General features: G+C 34.4%; 1 protein-coding gene across 1 annotated transcript; it reads right to left on the reverse strand.

Moving 5' to 3' along the window:
- Window positions 1-12,767: 12,767 nt before the first annotated feature.
- LOC132604999 (putative two-component response regulator ARR20) lies at window positions 12,768-18,728 on the reverse strand. Its single transcript, XM_060318333.1, has 6 exons — window positions 18,525-18,728; window positions 15,950-16,099; window positions 15,026-15,511; window positions 14,766-14,842; window positions 13,348-14,172; window positions 12,768-13,022 (listed from the first exon to the last, which is right to left on the reverse strand). Exons 1-6 carry the CDS (start codon window positions 18,634-18,636, stop codon window positions 12,957-12,959), a joined length of 1,716 nt encoding a protein of 571 aa, XP_060174316.1. The 5' UTR covers window positions 18,637-18,728; the 3' UTR covers window positions 12,768-12,956.
- Window positions 18,729-19,193: the final 465 nt, after the last annotated feature.

Genomic DNA, 19,193 nt, shown 5'->3' on the forward strand with positions numbered 1-19,193 from the left:
TGGACAGTCCCATGGTAGTTTGTACTCCCGTCCAGCTGACCGTGACGGCCCCTCTAGTTCGTCAGCTTCCGTATATCGGCCTCCAGCCCCCAGATCTTGCTATGTTTGTGGTGACTCTGGCCACTTTATGAGAGATTGTCCCAGATCTGAACAAAGTGGGTCCCAGCAGGCTTCTCGATTCCAAACTCCGGGGACTTCGACACTATCTAGTGGCCGGGGTGGTTCTTCAGCCAGAGGCGGCGCTCAGTCAGGTGGCGGTGGATCTCATCAGTCCAGGGGCGGACACCAGTCAGATAGAGGCGGTTCTCAGGCCTCCAGAGGAGGGGCACAGTTAGGTCAAAGTGGCCGTGGTGGTGGTCTTTGCTATTCTTTTCCGGGTAGGCCTGAGGTTGAGGACTCTGATGTTGTGATCTCAGGTACTAATTCTGTTCGTTATCGACCTGCTTTAGTCTTGTTTGATCTGGGGTCTGCTTTCTCACATGTATCTGCTTATCATTTTGTTGGTTGGGATTTAACTAGTGACCGTCTTGATGTGCCTATTCATGTGTCTACTCCGGGATTTGACCTCATTTCTCAAAAACTCCTATATCTCAGCCGCCATTTGGGGAATTTTGGAAGGAAATCCATGAAGGCTTAGGAGAGGCAAACCAATTAAACCCCCTTATTTCATTCTCTCTCTCTCCCTAATTTATTTCTTCCTTCACAAATTATCTTCTAAGTTAATAAAAATGGAGGTGTTCAATAATATAAATCCTAGGTTGATAAAAGGGAAATTCTTGGGTGAGTTCATTTCAATCTTGAACTAATCACCTAGATTCTATACTAGGCTAAATAACCAACCTCAATTTCTAATCTTTTGCATTTTCTACAAATGGGTTACAAATTGATTTCTTGAAATTAGGAGTTTATTAAAGGAAAGGGTTCCCTTGATTGATAATTTAGTAATGAAACCTGGAATATTAGTCCATGAAAATTTAGGAAAGTCAAGTTGGAAAGAAATTCTGATTCTACCTTAACAAACCCGAAACTTGGTATAATTTCTAGAATTTGACTTTTGTTCTCTTGGATCTGTCGACCTTTCTAGACCCTTCGTCACGTGTCGTGGTTCGAGGATGAGAAGACGAAGACAAATGGATGTTCGTGGCACCCGCTCGGCCTCGAGGTAGGTTACGACTTACTTGTATAGGCTTCGATTAGTACTTCATACATGTTCGATAGAAAGTGATGGACAAAGCATGCATAGGTCTCTGGACAAGAAGTTGGGTTGGATAGTTCTAGGTTGGTACTGTTATAGTGATTTTTGCGTAGTTATTCCCATTTGGTTGCCTTGTTAGACGTGAATGTTGGTGTCGGTATGACTTGACTGAGTCCCTTCTTGTTGACTATGTACTATTATAGACCCTTGTTTACCTTTTTGGTTGGACTTCGGTTGGCGAATCATTTGTAGAGTTAGTGATTATTAGAGAAAGCATATAAGCCTTTGGGTATGAAGTTTGGGATGGAATACTAGGTTGGTATTATTGCTGACTATGGCTTGTCGCCTTATTGTGTTCTATTGAGTTATTGTTTTAATGGTGAATTGTTGGCTTGTCGCCATGTGATTGATTCTAGAGTTGAGGTTTTGTAATTACCTCATGATTCGGGGAGCATATTTATCATGATTTAGGTTGTTGGAAAGGAACGTAAGGTTATGATATTGATATTGTGATTGAGGTATGTGTCCATGTGTGGTACCACTGATTCATACATTATTGTCGGCATTGTTATCATGCATTCACTCATCTATACATAAATTGGGATCGGGTTACGCGTTGCAACACTTACTTGGATCGGGTTGCACGCACCGCAACACTGACTGGGATTGGGTTGCACGTTCCGCAACACTGACTATTGGATTGGGCTGCGCCACAACAGGTACATGGACTTAGCGATCCCCCATGCGTCATGATTGTCGAGGCGACGCGATATTCCGTCCGAAGCGTGTGTGTATCATTGCATTGCATATGCATTCATTTCCACTCTTCATATTCCCGTTTGTTGGATAGTGTGCGGATATTCTCTATTATTGCACTGTGTTGGTAGTTGTGATTTAGAGGATACACTTTCTCGGTTTCCATTCAGTATTGGGAGTCGGTGAGATGGGTTGGTACTGAAAAACTTGTGGAAGGAAACGGACTCCTAGTTCGCGTCAAATACGAGGGTGTTTAGTTGTGAACTTGTTAATTATTGTGAGTGAGAGTTAGGAAGTCTCAGGTGATGTTAGTGGAACTGTAGATGACTACTGAATCTATCCTCTATTTGGTTATAGCTTGGTTGTTTTGTTACGTTTGTTGGTAATAATCGTGAGGTCCCTTTTGGAAGCATACGTGGGAGTAAGCTAGCGATGGTATGGGATGAGTTGAATTGATTCAATTGGTAGAACCCCTCCCATTATAAACGATTTTTGATTAAATACTTGCCTACCATACTTATCTATTATCTTCTGTTGTATGATGATTTCATAATCGTTGTCAGCCTATGATGCTTACCAATACGAGTGTTGTACTTATGCTACTCTTGCCACACCCTTTTTGGGGTGTAGATTATTTCAGGTTGAGTCTGTGATTAGTAGCTTCCAAGGATGTGCTAGGGCTATCTGGAAGACTCTGTTATTCTCATCCTAAACAGGGTTGTCTTTCCTTAGGTGTCTTATTATATTCGTATCTCAGAAGCTCTTGTACTAGTCTAGATCAAATCTTTGGAAAATGGTTGTAGTCAAACTTTTGTATTCCGCTTTATTTTATTGTAATGGAAAAATTGATTCTTTTGTTGTGTGTTCAACATGGAGTTTAAATTGTATAATTTTGGAAAAGGGTTCGCCTACTAGGTGGGAATAGGTAAGTGCCTGCACGGAACCTATTTTGGGTCGTGACAAAATTGTAAAGTGTTTTAAAACCAATTTGTTAAGATTGATGTAATATTCAGTTGCAACTTGAGAGTAAGGCTACCGAAGACGTTGTTATAGACCTAAGATATCAAATGCACCAATTTTTGTTACTATTATGTAAATAATATATAAGTTATATAAATATTTTTATTTTTAAAATTTGATTGAGGTTGTTTAAATGAATGAGCAAATTATAATAAGTTTTAATCCCTTACTAATTAATACATTTATCTCCCTTTAGCTTTTTGAGTTTTTCTCTCCACATATATTATTTTTCTGTTTAAGACGACTTTATCATTCAGTCTTAACACACTTTTTTGAATAAATTAAATGAATTATAAGTAAGTATTCACATGAGTTATAAATTCAAACGTTTTTTAACATGATTTCATTATGAACCTAAAAGAATTTAGAAGAATGGATGTAAAAAGAAAATGAATTTAAGTTAAAGGACTCTTATTGAAATTTAGCTTTAGGCCACCAATTTTTCAAAGACGGTCTTTTACATTGTTTATACTCAATAAAGATTATTAACATGTATTAGATCACATTTTGGGAGAGCTTGTTGCCCATAGTACTTAATGGTGCTGTTAGGAGTTAATTCCTTTATGTTTTTGAGAAATCACTATCCCAATTCATTTTACAAGCTCTTTTCTTTCTTTGCTTTTCTTTTTTATTTATATCTGTTGTTTTCAAATGAAATTCCGTGGAAGAGTACAAAGGAGAAAAAAATAAAAAAGAGACACAAACAAAAAGCAAAAAATGTGTACATTTATTCTTCCATACGTATTGAGTTTAAAAAACAAAAAAATTCTGATGTTTGTTTGGAGAGTGAGAAATATTCTTTTTTGGAAGAGAAACATGTTTAGTAAGAATTAATAGCAGTGTTAGCAAATAGCGTTCTGATAATTTTTGCAATATTTAAAGATTGGAAACAATTTGTAAGAGTTGGTTAGAGTGGTAATAGAAAGTTCAGAGTTAAAATAGCCGCAAAGGAAACTATCTTCCACCCACAAGCGAGAGAAATAATTTAATTCCCCCATACAGTGGAGAAAAGAATTTTGAAAATATTTTCCATCAACCAAACACTAAAAAAGGAATTACTTTTGCAAAAACGATTTTGCCAAGGATGCATCTAAGAATTGAAATAGTAAAGTTAAGACGTGCAAACACATACCATATGTGAATTGCAAGACTCTGGCTACACACTTTCCGGTTTATTATTTTATTAAATTTATTTTAGACCACTAATTTTATTGAGTCTCCCCTACCTATTAACATGGATCGTTTCTTGTTGTGAAAAATCAGTATGAATGCAAGAAGACTTTGGACCTCACATTAGACGAAGGTTTGTTAAAAATGATGAAATAATTCAGAATGAATGTAATCAATAGAGGAATTAGACGCCGATGATGAGAGCTGGATTAGCTTCTTGATGCCTTTCAGCAGACATTTTTCCTAAATAATTTGAAATTATTAGGAAACAAAGAGTTCATCAAGTTTTAATATTCTGGAACTATTCTTATCCTTGTTGCCTTCTAGCTAGTTTTAATAATGTTTGTCCAAGGATATCGAGTCCAATAATTAGTAGGTGATATGTTATGTAAATTTGATTAATTGCCACAATCAGGGGAGGATCCACCTAAAGAGTAGGGGTGGCATGACACCCCCTACATTAATAAATTTTTTATATACTTGTCATTCCCAGTAGTAAATTAGACAAAGGTGTCACGGCTGGTTTATCTTGAACATTTTTCAATTCCCTTTTTCTTTATGATTTTTATTTCTTTTGTACCAGTAATTTCCTTTTCGGCTCCCCCAATTTTCTATTTATCTTTTTATTATTTATATTGTCTTTCCTCTTTTATATTATTCTGTGATCTCTAGCGAGAACACATAAATAGAAACTTCAGAATCCCTTAAATTAAGTATTTCTCTTAATCTCAAATATGTGAGTATTTAAATCGAAAACTTGGCTATCAATGGAAATTTTGGATTGAGATCAAAATTCATTTTTTATAATTTATTTTGTTTATTACTCCCTCCGTCCATGTTTACTTGTCTATATTTGACTTGAGACATTCTTAATAAGCAACAAATAAAATAAGAAATGAATTGGAGTACTTAATAATAAGGGTAAAATAGGTATAAAATGGTAAATTATGTCTTGGTTTTTCAAACTATATAACTTACAGGTAAAAGTGGACATATATTTTTAGTATAATGGGTAAATAAAAATTGTCTGACAGAGTGTATTATAAAAATTTATGCTATTTTATAATTGTTAAATTCACTTTAAATCACTCCACTACTTAAATTGTGATGGAATTTTTGTAAGCGCTACTTAGAAAAAAACATGAAATTTATGATTTATTTTTGAGAACTTGTAGTTTATCTAATTCTACATTTACTTACGGGGTGTATTTACCAATTAAAGAGTTTTTCTATTATTTTTCTTATTTTGATTGGTGTAATTCTCTTATTGAAGATGTTATGTTACTTGTGCAAATTCATTTTTTAATATACATAAGAGATGTAAGTCCCTTGGTGAAAATGTTAATTTTACATCTGTTGTTAATGGGTGTGATTCCTTGTTTAAGATGCTAGTTATGTTCATTTCTTGATTTTTGAGATGTAATTTTCATATTTGCAAATTAAAAAAAAAAAAACTATTAAGTTGACCCAAATAAACTAAAAGAGATGGACCCGACCCAAATACACATTCCTAACAAGATATACATTGAAAAAAATTGTGGCACCCGCCAGGTTCAAATCTTAGATCCGCCTCTGGCCACAATGATTAATGACCGTTTGAAGCTTATATGTTTACAACTTTTTTTGGAAGAGCTTAAGTTTGACATTTAAAAAATATTTATGCAATCCTATCACTTAAAAAACCAGTTAATCAAACTGATATAAATTTAATCAAACTGATCCAATTTTCTACATCCAAGTAGATTAAGTATTGATATCACCACATGCATATCAAATCTTATCTATATGACTGGTACTAACTTGCAAGCAATAGTAGGTGCCACGAGAGGATTTTGATTAATACTTTTGATATATGTACTCCCTCCGTCTCAATTTAAATGTCTTAATTGGCACGAAGTTTTAAGGAATACAAAGAGATGTTTTAATCGTGTGGTCCCAAATTAAAGATGTATGTAATGTACTAAAATGTTCTTTAATCTTATAGTTTTAAATTTGCCATGTAGGATGTTTGAATTGTCAACTTACTAAATATAGAAAGATGCATTATTTTTTTGACAGACTAAAAAGGAAAGTAAGACACTTGATTTTCCACGGAGGGAGTAATATTTAATGAGCAATACAGTATTCTGAATGCATCTGTTTAGTGCAAAATAAGATGCACAATACACAAAGATTGGACTTAGTCATAAAACAGTAAAGTTAGAATCAAGAACCAGAAAGTATCCAAGAGGGCATTAGCCTGGAATAAACGGAAGAAGAGAATTAACGTATAATTGTGTCTTTAATGATCTTACACTTGTCAATTGACATAAATAAACAATTAGACAAACCTCCCAAAGTCGTAAACTGATTCAACCTCTGAAAGTGTAAGGCCTATGCTTCAAGAAGCGTTTGAAAGGAAATAAAGAAGGCCGATAATATTTCCTACGTTTCATATTCCCTGCAAAAGATGGATAGAAGCGTTAAACATACGCTAATCAAAAGGAAAAGACATAACAAGATAAATATGACTAACTGTGATAAATATGACTAACTATCTGAAGGAAAAGACACTATGCAGAGCTATTGATCTTGAAAGTTTCCAACAATCTCAACCAAAAAGACATCCAATCAGAAGGAGGTAACAAAAAATTTGGAGAACCAACTTTGGACCATGGAAGGGCATCAAATGCTAATGTAACCAATAAACACTAACAAACAACCCAAAGACCAGAGGCGGAGCCAGGATTTGAAATTTATGGATTCTAAACTTGCCACGGAACGGATAACTTGTATGTAATGAAATGTTTATACCTATGTAACGAATTTCCTAATATAAATACAGGGTTTAATCAAAAGCTATAACATATGATGATACTAGCAAGAAAAACACTTTTGCAACTGAGACCATGAAGATAGAGGGAAAAGGAGAAATCAATGATTATCTGAATGTTATATCAGTGAACAAATCTTTCATGAAGATGATGACTATTCTGGCCACTTCAGTAAGCAGCAACAACACTAACATACCCAGTGTAATCTCACAAATGGGATCTAGAGAGGGTAGAGTGTACGCAACATCCTCAAGTCCTCAACTCCAGTCACCAGACACAACTAATTGCAAGCAGCTAAGGTTAAATGCTGCTGATGGGAAATTTTGTGTGAGCAGATTATACCAAAAAGAGATGAGGAAGCAGCAAGGAGGGAGAGCAGGTCCATGAAAACAGATCCGGAAAAGTTGAGCACAAACTAAGGTTAAATGGCTTTTCCTGGTTGGTGGCTACGAAGGTTGAAAAGAAGGGGGTTCCAAATAGTTTCTAGGTACTTCTTTTGTAATGAGGCAGAAGAGACCAATAATCACTTGTTTCTGCATTGTCAAATAAGATCACAGATCTGGTCACTTTTCCTAAGCCTCACAGAAACAAACTGGTCAATGCCAGAGCATATTGCTGATCTTTTGAGCTATTAGATTCAGTGGCGGAGCCAGGATTTACGCCAAGGGGGTTCAAAAATATAAAGAAGCCATAAATGAAGAAGCTAAGGGGGTTCAACGTCTACTATATATACATAAAAAATAATTTTCACCTTGTGTATACAGTGCAATTTTTCGCCGAAAGGGATTCGGACGAAACCCCCGGTGTAAGGTCCGCCACTGATTGGATTAGGAGAGGTAGTAGCAAAAGTCAAAAGAAATGGTGGAAAGTAATCCCAGCATGCATTTGGAGAGGAATGGGAGATGTTTTTAGGACAGGTTTAATTCCATTTACCAAGTTAAATGGAATTGTATCATATCCTTACCCTTTTGGTGTAAACAGGAATGTATAGATGAAGTTGAACAGATAGTAGATCTCTTAGGTTCTTTGTAAATCTCTCTTTCCTTTCCTTTGTAATCCTACTTTGGGATGCCACCATGCACTACATGCTGAGGAATACAACATTACCAGTTTCAAAAAGAGTGTACGCGGACCTAACCCACCTACCTCGTAGAGGTAGAGAGGCTATTTCTGAAAGACCCTACGCTCGAGTAAAGCATTTTGTAAAAAAGGGGATACGGAAATGACAGAAGTAACCACAACAAATAAATGTGAAATGGAAAGCAGTACATAGCATTCAGGAAGCAAAGTTGAAAAATGGCTCACAAACATAATAGATTTATACCTGACAAAGATCCACCGCGGATCTGATAACTTATTCCAGTATTATCGCCAGTGTGTTTCAGCTCTCCCTCCGTAACATCTTTGCTTGGCACCTTCTCAACAACCAAATACTCACTCTCCAATTCCATTAATGGATTTCTATGCTCACTGTTGGATGATCCATCAGGTAAGACAGTTGAATTCATCTCCCTAAATTGTTCTTTCTCTCCATTCGGTTGTCATTAACTCGCTTCTCAATCAAGACTACACCATCTGCGCCATTTTGATCATGGAAATCTGTCGCATCCTTTGAGAGCGGAAAAACATCCACCAAGGAATAATTAGCAGAGAGAGTGACTTCACAATCTGTTCTGCAAGTGTAGTTTGCTGCACTCCCTGGCAGGACAGCCATCACCACTAGCTGAACATGTTCCAGGTTGAAAATCCATTAGCACTATGTTATCTATATGTTACTGCCAAATATTTTAACATCCGTGACTTTATTATTAAATATGGAACTATATATAGGTTATTGATCAATATTGACCATTTAATGTGCAAATTTATAAAATCAGATGGGTTGAACAGTTGAATGACCCTTGAAAAGAATAGAGAGCAATTGACTTGAAAATAAACGAATTGGAAATTTGGAGGTATGTAGAGACTAGGGAGCTAAGATTGTGGTTAGTCCAAAAGTCCAATACAGAAAAAGATATTTGGAGTGGAATTGTTGCCGTTGGAAGATATCTGTATTTAAGTGTACATACAAGCTGAGGAAACTTACGAGTTTCTCCTTTCACGGAAGCAGATCTACAACAATCATGACATGTCACTGATCATTGAGAATCCTCACGAAACGGATGAATTCCCTTTAAATTATCCACAACCTAGTTATCCTCGGGCAGATGCATAACGTTTTCTTTGTAAGCCCTAGCAGTCATTTTATGGTGGAAAAATCTTTTCTATTCAAAGTTCACCCATAATGATATGTTCTATACGTTATAGGTAGGGCTTAGGAGGAAAACAAATTAATATGCTAGCTGGTAAATTAGCATCCCTTATGGGTAAACCCGACCCAATAATGATTTCCAACGAAATCCAATTTGAGAATTAAATTTATCTCTTCTTGTTACAAATACACTCTCTCTCTCTCTCTCTCTCTCTCTCTCTCTCTCTCTCTCTCTCTTCTCAAACTAACTTGGGAACCTTGAATGATATGATCCCTCCGTCTGTAACGACCTGTTTGGTCGTTATAGTCTTTTCAGTACTTTTGACCCTTCCTCGAATTTTTTTAGCCGGCATGTCACCTGAGGGGACCATTGAGACGCTTCTCGAGGTGTTTGGATATGATTTGGGTGACTTTTTAGGCAATTTGGGCTTTAAGCGAAAAAGAGTTGACTCAAAGTTAACTTTTGGATAAACGAAACCTTTTTCGGGAATCTGTCGATTCCGAGAGGTCCGGATGGTCAGTAGAACTTGTGTGCATATTTTTTTTGGTTCTCAATGCACTCGGATGCATTTTGGAACTTGGAATGGGAAGTTGGATTTGAGGTATCGGGGGGTTGACTCGGTCAACGAGACCTCCGTTGGGAATTCTGAGGCCACGAGTGCGTTCGTAGCTTGGTTTTATGTATGTTTGCATATATGGTATGTGAGAAGATGGCCTCGAGCGATAGTCGGGATTTCGGATTAAGATTGTGAAACTTGAGAAATTCTAGTGTCTGGTGCCCGCTATGGCGGTACCGCTTTAGCAGTCACCCTGCCATTATAGCGGCTTAAGTGATTTGGGCAGGACCACTGTAGCAATCATGGGACCGCAGAAGCGGTGCCGCTGAAGTGTATATTGGTCGGGGAAGCGGGTGACGGGCAGTTAATTTCATTAAATGAGTGTTAAAAGCCCTAAGTTCCTCATTCATTACTATTCCGAAAACTGAGTTATTGGGAGCATTTCGAAGCATTTCTAGGGGGAAATTCATTATGGTAAGTCTCTTTACTTTCCTTTCCATTCCATGATTACATTATCACCTTAGGATTCCATTATCATGCTAGTTCACTAAGAGTTTAAAAATTAAAAGAGGGTTCAACGAATTCTTCATTCTAGGCTTTGTAATCATGATTTATTGATTGGATTAGCTCCTTTAAGCATGGATTGATGACTAGAATATATGATTGCATGATTTCATCCTGATTAGTGGCTAAATTTATGGAATTGGAAGTTAGAGTCTAAACCCAAATTTGGGGGTTTTGCCTAGAATCCGAATTTAAGTAATTTGTTGGTTCTTCTAGCTTGTAATTGATGGGAATTGATCACCTAGAGCATTCATTTCATGTTGAGACCTATAGATCCCTGATTTCACCCTTTCTAGTTGATAAACCCCATGCCATTGGTTGGGGATTTGGTTCTTGAATAGAAGTAGGGTTTGATCGATGTTCTTCTTGATTCTAATTGCATATTTCAGATATGATTAGACTTCTATTATCACGAGGCTCAAAGGAAAGGAATGTGTGATTGTTGGAGACTTTGTTGTTCGGCCTGCCAGGTAGGTTACAGTTTATCCTATGGTGAGACTTCGATTAGCGAAGCATATATTTAGACGATATTATCGGAGAATGCATGTAAACCTTCGGTTATGAAGTTGGGTTGGATATTGCCTTAGGTTAGGCCTTGTTGTATGATTTGGGGCTAGCCATTCTTTTGTGTTGTGACTTATCTTGTTCTATTTGTTGTTGGCTCGTTGCCACGTGGAGATAGTAGATATTGGTGACTAGTGATATATCTTGATGATGATATTGTAGCACCTTACTTGTTGCTGTTTTGAGAAGAGGAATGTGATACTATTGTGTCTTATTGTGTAGCCTTTTTATTGATATTGTTGGTGTGTCCATGTGTGGTACTGCTGATATTGTTTTAATTATTCACATTGAACTCATACATCACACACACTCTCATCCTTCATGATATATTGTTGATACATAGATGATATACATGGAAACACTGTTATGAGCTGGGCTTAGTTGGATGAGAGTGACGTGCGGACCGATGTCCGATGTTTATACCGGAATCGAGGTATGAGTGCTAGTAGCGATTGTCGAGGTCTTTGCAGGAATCGTAAGGATTGGTACGTGGACTTTGCGGGTCCCCCATGGGTTGTGCTGCTGAGATGTGATGTTCGATCATCGGAGTACATGTGTATCGGTGCATATGCATTGCATCCATATTTCATACATTATGCATTGCATTGTACCTTGGCTTCTTGTGATATTCTTGATGATATAGTTGTGATATAGGGATTCAGATTGGTTGTACTGAGACTTGGCACAGTTGGGTTTAGATGATATAACATAAATGATGACTTCTACTTGGTTACTGACTCGTGTTGATTTATACCTTGTCGATTTACCTGTTTATCTTGCTTTATTGTCTTAGTATGTGTTAGCTAATCTTAGTCGGCCTATGATACCTATCAGTAGATGTTGTTTGTACTGACTTGCACTTGCTGCATTCTTTTATGGATGCAGAGAATCAGGTGAGATCGACGTCTACCCCTCGTGACTGAGAGTTCGAGGCTGCTGATTCGAGTCTGCTGGGGTAAGCATGTGAACGCTTCGTTACCCGAAGACTCTTCTTCTATTATGTCTTACTTTGCTATTCTGAGACATCACTTGAGACTATTGATGTATTATTATTACTTCCAGTCTTATAGATTTTAGGTAGATGTTCTTGTATGACCAAACGAGATACTAGGGTGGTTTTTGATTTACTTCCGCATTTATATATATTCATATGTCAGACTTACGTTACTTTATGTTCTTCCGCTATTTATACTGTGTTTGTGAATGTTGGAATAAGGGTTCGCCTACCGAGGTGGATAGGTAGGTGCGTGCGCAACTCTGTGAAATTGGGTAGTGACACCATCAACCTAGAATGAGGATTAATCTTGCAGTTCTTAATTTATAAAGATGAGTTTTTAGGCTCTACTTTATTTTCCTATTAATTAAGACTGAATATGAACCTTTTTTTACTTATAAAAGTGACTTAAATTAAATATAGAAATACAAACAAAAAAAAATCCATTATATAAGAGAACTTGTAGTGGTGATCCAATTTTCGAACAGCCTTTAAAGGAGTAAAGTGTAAAATGGAGGAGACTTCCAAAATACAACATTCTCTTCAGCTAGACTGTGCGAATCACTGGTGCAGTTGAGGACGAATCATCACCTCAAGTTACTTTTATATTTGGATTGGAGGTATATATAGTATTATTTTCCCTTTTTCCTTGTTCTTCTCCTCTGACAATGTAATATAAAAAATTTTAAAATGAAACTACACAGTCTCCAGAAAAATAAAAGATGTAATTTAAATTTGCAAAAATATCTTTATTTCTGCAAAGAGCCCTTTAGACTATAAATAAATAGTAAGTCAACCAAAAAATTGTAATACCACAATAATTAATAGGATACTAAAAGAAACTATAATATTCCCGAGTCAAGAAAATAATGGAAGCCTGTAATTAAATACCAACCATTAGTTCTGAACGGTAAAAAAACAAATACCATTAGTTCCAACAATCCATTTCAAACGAAACATAATAGTCTCCAGAAAAAAGAAAACAAGCAATTTTCACTTGAGAAAACAACATTGTCACTACAAAAAGCCCTTATGAGAATTGTCACTAATATTCTCTAATAGCATTGGATCATCATGTTGATGATTCGTCAGAACAATTTGCTATTCCTGGAAACTGGACACTTGTTGTCGGTGCCACCTGCATATGTAGGTTAAGGTTAAATTTATAGGAAATTATGAGTATGTTCAATATGAGGTTAATACACCTTTGATTGCCGACCATTAGTTCAGTATTGAGCTGTCAAAAAAATATCTTTATGGAAATTATTTTTCACCAAAACGATGAAAATGACTTCGTTTACTTTTAGGCGAAAATTAGTTTTTGAAAAACATATATATCAAAAAAATATATGTCAGTTTTTGAAAAATATTTTTTGGAAAAGCAACTTCTATCAATCAAACTAATATTCGAATAAATAAAGAGTAGACTTGTGAGATAAGTAAAGTTAGATAGAAGCACTAACCTGATCATTAGAGTAAACTTGATCAAACTCACTGTCATGTTCATTAGGTAGGTTAGCACTTGGAGGTTCAAGATTCTGGAAAAGATAACCCACATTATTGAAATCGAAATACGCATCATAATTTTCCCTCTCATTTGAATCACTTCCTTCAGTATCACTTGCATGTGATGGCACGATAATATCGCTTGAATTAGACATGTTTGATTCAGTAATATATTGCTGGAAATTAGCATTTACTGCTCCCAATTCATTCGTTGTCGCATTTTGAATGCTTGTATCAGACATTATTGCACTGCCTGGACATGTTGTTACATGGGCCACATTGAGATCCAAGTTATAGTCATTTTGAGTATGATGATCCTCAATGTTAAATGCCAACCCAGACCTATAACTAGTGTTCCCAATAATTGGGTCTTGTAGTCCTTGTGAACCCAACATTCCTAATAATGATCCATGTTGTTGTAGCTCACCACTAGCATTATTTTGGGCCAACAAAAATGGGTTATTGAATGGGTGGTCAATATTGAGGTAGTGGGGTTGAATTTGATGTTGTGGGTGATAGAGCTGCTGTTGAATTGAACTCTCTCCTCCAGCAAAAATGTTGTCGGTATTGATTGTTGGAAATGGAAACTCTGGGCCTCTTTGGGTTTGATCTGGGTTACGCTGATGTTGTTGCATATTTGGAACATTTGTTTGAAGACGAGGCATTGCCCCGAATCTTCTAAAGCTACGTGTTTTTTGAGAACCACTTGAGGATCCTTGATCTGATGGCTTACAAATAAATTTTCGCTTATTTGGAGCTCTCCAATTGTTGCTACGACATTTCTGAGAGGTGTTAGACAAAAAGGAAAGGAGAGTTGGACTATGGATATATTTATCATCTGAACTCGTTATTTAGGTGTATCTGAAACACCGGAAGTCATTTTTAATAGAAAATACTCTTGGTGTTTTGAAATTTGTGAATGATAAAAAATCTTTTGTAACAATATGAATCAAAGAATGATAATAATATTATTTCATTGAAAAGTGACTACATAAAATAGAAATTAGCAACAAATTACTTTTGTCACGAAGCATGCAACAAAAGTCTATCGCTAATTAATCATCTTTAATTGGTTTTGAAAAAAAAATTTAGTATTATAGATTGCTATTATTATGTCCAAACATTTATTTGCGGAAGTGGTATAAAATTAAATTTTTATTCTGATAAATGATTTTTTGATATAAAGTTAAAATTAAGATAATAGAAAAATGACTTCTCTCACAACTATTTGATGAAAAATCTTTTTAAGCTAAACTTATTCTAATAACCAAATACGAGAAAAAACTTTATAAAAAAATTTATGCAAAATAACTTTCTCCATACCAAACACACAAATTATACATAATTTACCACATAAAAGTTTGGAAGGAGGTACCTGAAGATGACTTGCAACTTGCATCCTGGTAAGACCAGGCACATTCATCACCTCAAGAATCTCTTTAGGGTAACATCCTACATGTTCCATAAAAATGTAACTTTAATCTAATAACTATAATATTCCTAGATCAAGCCGAGGTATATGTGCCTTAATTCCAAACAATTTCACGTTAGATATAAGTATGAATTCTCACTATTTATATCGCTCTATATAAATGAATTGTAGAGAAGACTAAATAAATGTGAAAGTAAACTTACTTCCTTCACCAAGTTGGTGCATAGCATCCATGAATCTGGCATGAAGATCCACAGTCCATTTTGTGCACACCTTTCGCTTGACGGTCTTATTAATAGCACTGCCCTGACTCTCTCCTTCATTAATCTGTTTTGTGCTTTGTCTACTTCTCTTCATCCTCAGCTTGTATTTCTCATTTGATACGATGTTGTTTTTAGCCTCCTGAATATTATTGTTTGGTTCCTCGGTATTAGGAGTATTCTTCTCTCCAGCTTGTTCTTCATCTACAACAATATTATTGTTACCAATATCATCAGCATCACCAACATTTGTATGATCTTCATTTTCTTCTAATCTTTCCCTAGATTTCCCCCTTTTTATTTTCTCCCTCAATGCAAATTGCCATAAGTATTCCACAATTTCCTCGTCAAGTGGCTTCTTTAGGTACAGGTAAGCTCCATCTTCCAAAGCCTTCTTTGCTAAGAATTCATTGTGTTCATCACATATAACTGCATAATTATTTTGAGAAGCTAGCATTAGGATTGAATTATTTTGTAAACATGTGAACAGTTAACTTCACATATATTTACTGAACTTTATCTGTGATAAATATGATTGTTACAAAATAATTGTTTCTCATATCAGAACAAGAAGAAAAAGGATTAGCCAATGTTAACTTCTAACACTTACTTAATAAATCTGTCGCTAATCCTATTCAACTACAGATTAAAAATTCATGTAAGTCATAAAAGATATCCATGTCATATCATAAATATTATGTGATTATTAGTTATTTCACGATGAATTCATTTGTCTACAGACTATTTAACAGTAGATGATCGACGAATTTGTACTTAATTTTTTAATAGTGTATTAAATAAATAATTAACTTTACCCACTACAACAATAGTTGTCAATGATCAAATCATACTAGAATAAATACTTACCAAGTGAAACAATATCCAAGGCTACAGCTTGAGTCAAAAGTTGAAAAGAAAGTAAATCAGGTGAATAGACATTTACTATCATCACATCAATTTTTTCCTTTCCTTTGGAGAGAATTCTCATGGCTGCGGAAGCTGTATCAATCGCCGTAACTGCATCAATGCACTTAAAAGTCAGTGAAGAATAAAAAATAAAAAAATTATACAAAAACTATCATGAGAGTTTGTTATTTAACAAATACAATTTCAATTATAATTTTTCATGTTATATTTCTAGACTTTAGTTTATTCAATTGCATATATTAATCAACTTATATTTTGTAATTGATTTGTGCAATCTTAGACAGGTAGATTCGCATAAAAAGGCTATATATATATATATATATATGTTAGAAAAAAAATTGGATTATATGGAATATAGAAAGTCGTATTGGAATATATTATTAAATAATCTATTCCAATTTATTCAAACACTGAATAAAGATTACTATCAACACCCAGAGATAATAGGATCAAAAGTTTTGAGATATTCTTCTTTCATGAGTATGCAACTAATAAGTTTAGAAGATTTAGCAAAAAAGGAAAGTATTTATATCAATAAATGTTAATTATTCTCAATTCACTTATCTATTATCCTAGCAGTGATCTATTACGTCTTGGCATCAATAGTATAACTAATTCAATTGATTATGAAGATATTAATAGAAAGTTCTATGGAATTCGGATGTCATTAGATGTCTCATATATATTATTATATCATTAATAACAACATATTCAGTGTAATCGCACAAGTTGGGTCTGGGAGGATAGGATGTAAGCAGATCTTACCTCTTACCTTCACTGGGCAGAGAGATTGTTTCAAGAATCTTAAGTGCGACAACAAAAGTACAAAAGGTTATAGATAATAAAACCGACAAAAAAAAATCATAAATCTTTGTAGAATACGAACCGCAAATTGACTAAATATACCTTCTAGAAAAATGCATTACTTAAAATAATAGAAGTTAACTCTCTCCATATTTTGCGATATTTGTTCTTTAACATTTCATGAAATTAAAAATATTTCCTACTGTTAATTAGGTATTTTGTTATTACCACAAAATTACTTCTTCTATGCATGTTTACTATATGGTACATATAAAAGTAGCCAGCAAACAATTCAAGTCAAAACGATTACCACACCTTGAACATAAAAGCATACATTAATTATACTCGTCTTTCCTAATTCATATAAATGTAATTTAATTTTTGCACTTTTCCCCCTTTTGTTTTTTTTTTCTTTTTGGCATTTTGGACCTTCTGAATTTTGCTTATATAAAATCAGCCCCTTGTGGCTATAATTGATTTATTTTTATTTTTATTTTTAAAAAAGTAAACACATAAATAGCCTTCCATAGGCTACAAATGTGAACATGTTAAACATATTTTTTTGTGGGTAAGATAATTCAAGAAAATTCCCATTTTATGTTAATTTTCGGGTAAGATAATTATAGTCACATTTACTTCTGCTTTTCAAAATATTTTGAAAATTGTCTAATGTACTCACAAACTAAAGTGGAGGAAGTGATTGAATGACCATTAAAGTTGAAACAAAATGAAAAATAACATTTGGCAAGAAGCCATTAAAGAAGATCAAAATCTATTTCTTTTAGATTAAGAAAAAACTTAATAAATCGAAATATTCTAAAATTCAAGGCACGCGCGCAGTCACAAAGATGAAATAACATGTGCATATTAACAAAGTTAGGAAAAACTTCTTTAATGATGCAAGTTTTTGGTTGATTACAAGGGGCAAAAAGCTCCAAATGAAATTAAGAGGGCAATTTTTAATTAAACAAAAAAAAAATGAAAATTAGGGTCTTCCCTCTTCTTTTTTTTTTTTCGTCTACATCCAATAAAAGATCAAAAAAAAAAAAGTTATCTCAAGGTCAATAATATTGATAGGAGATTGGTTCTTATCGTGTCCTTCTCTTTATCTTTTTTTCCCTCCCGTTATCCTAATCTTGTGCTCCACCACCCAAAAATTTGTTTTTTCTACATTGATATATAAGATTTGTAAAAATCAAAGAGTTACACCATTTTTGAGGAATTTGATTATATTTTCTCCTCCAACTCTATGGCACTCTAGGCCAATTGACAAAGAACAATTTTTCTAATTGATTAAGTAACGAAAATTAACATAAATCCGATAAAATTGAAACGACACAGAGATTAACATAAATTTATTGACCATCTTTGCAAAAATCAAATCATATACATCTTTATGGAGGATGTTAATCTAGTGTGTGACAAGCTCATAGGAAGAACCAAACATAGAGAATCTAACTTGTATCTTTATAACCACACCAAAAAAAATCATTAATTAACTTGTAAAACATCATAAACAAGTATAAAAATAGTGTTATGATAACAAGGATGAGAGATCCAAGATTTACAAGATAAATGAAATCTAAAAAATGACTGATGTTAAAATAAAAACTGAGATAACACACATCATATCAATTAAATCTCATATCAAAAAAAGGAAATCACACAGAATTTAGTTTTGTAAATATTTTTAGAGATGTTGATTATTTACCCTTATATGCATAAGACTTTAGCAAGTCAACCATCTGAATAACAAACTCTTTGTCGTGATCAACGAGCAACACGCGAACCTCTTTCATCATATCATGATAAGGAATTTTCATGGAATTCTCTATTCCTTTAACAGTTTGATAGTTCTTCTGTTACCGGGAGAAGATATAAAAAAAAAAAAAAGGAAAAATGTAATAAAAAGGCCGAATTTATCTGTGAAACACTTAACTCTTTTGGTAGAGTATCCTCTACCTTTGAAGCCTATTTATAAAGTATCCTTTACTGGCTAGTATGCGTGTTTAGTGTTGACCATACAAATAATTTTGACTTGACCTTTTAATTTATTTTTCATTCTAGAGTCGAGACAAGGGCATGCTTTTGTCCTTTTTTTTTTTTGCTTTTACTTTAGGGATTTGAGTGCGGAGGTTCATTTTTAGTGTTTAGTTACTTAAATGTATTTTTCAAGGTAACGTTTTTAATTATAAGAAAAATGACCTCTATCACTTATGGATCTGAGCGTATCACTTAGATATTGTTACCAACTATTACTATCCAAAAGCATCAGAACACCATTATCTCCCTATCATATTCTCCAAATTGTATTATTACTAAACTTTGAAAATGATTTAAAAAATATTTTTTTCAAAATGAAATATTTTCTATATTCTCT

The sequence above is a fragment of the Lycium barbarum genome, chromosome 8 (assembly GCF_019175385.1).
Source record: "Lycium barbarum isolate Lr01 chromosome 8, ASM1917538v2, whole genome shotgun sequence".
Lineage (NCBI taxonomy): Eukaryota > Viridiplantae > Streptophyta > Magnoliopsida > Solanales > Solanaceae > Lycium > Lycium barbarum.

Coding starts and splice junctions, on each gene's coding strand:
- LOC132604999 (XM_060318333.1), bottom strand. CDS start 18,636: ATGAAAATTCCTTATCATGATATGATGAAAGAGGTTCGCGTGTTGCTC. Junction 14,843..15,025: donor GCACCAACTTGGTGAAGGAA/GTAAGTTTACTT, acceptor TGGAACATGTAG/GATGTTACCCTAAAGAGATT. Junction 13,023..13,347: donor AAGTTTACTCTAATGATCAG/GTTAGTGCTTCT, acceptor CTACATATGCAG/GTGGCACCGACAACAAGTGT.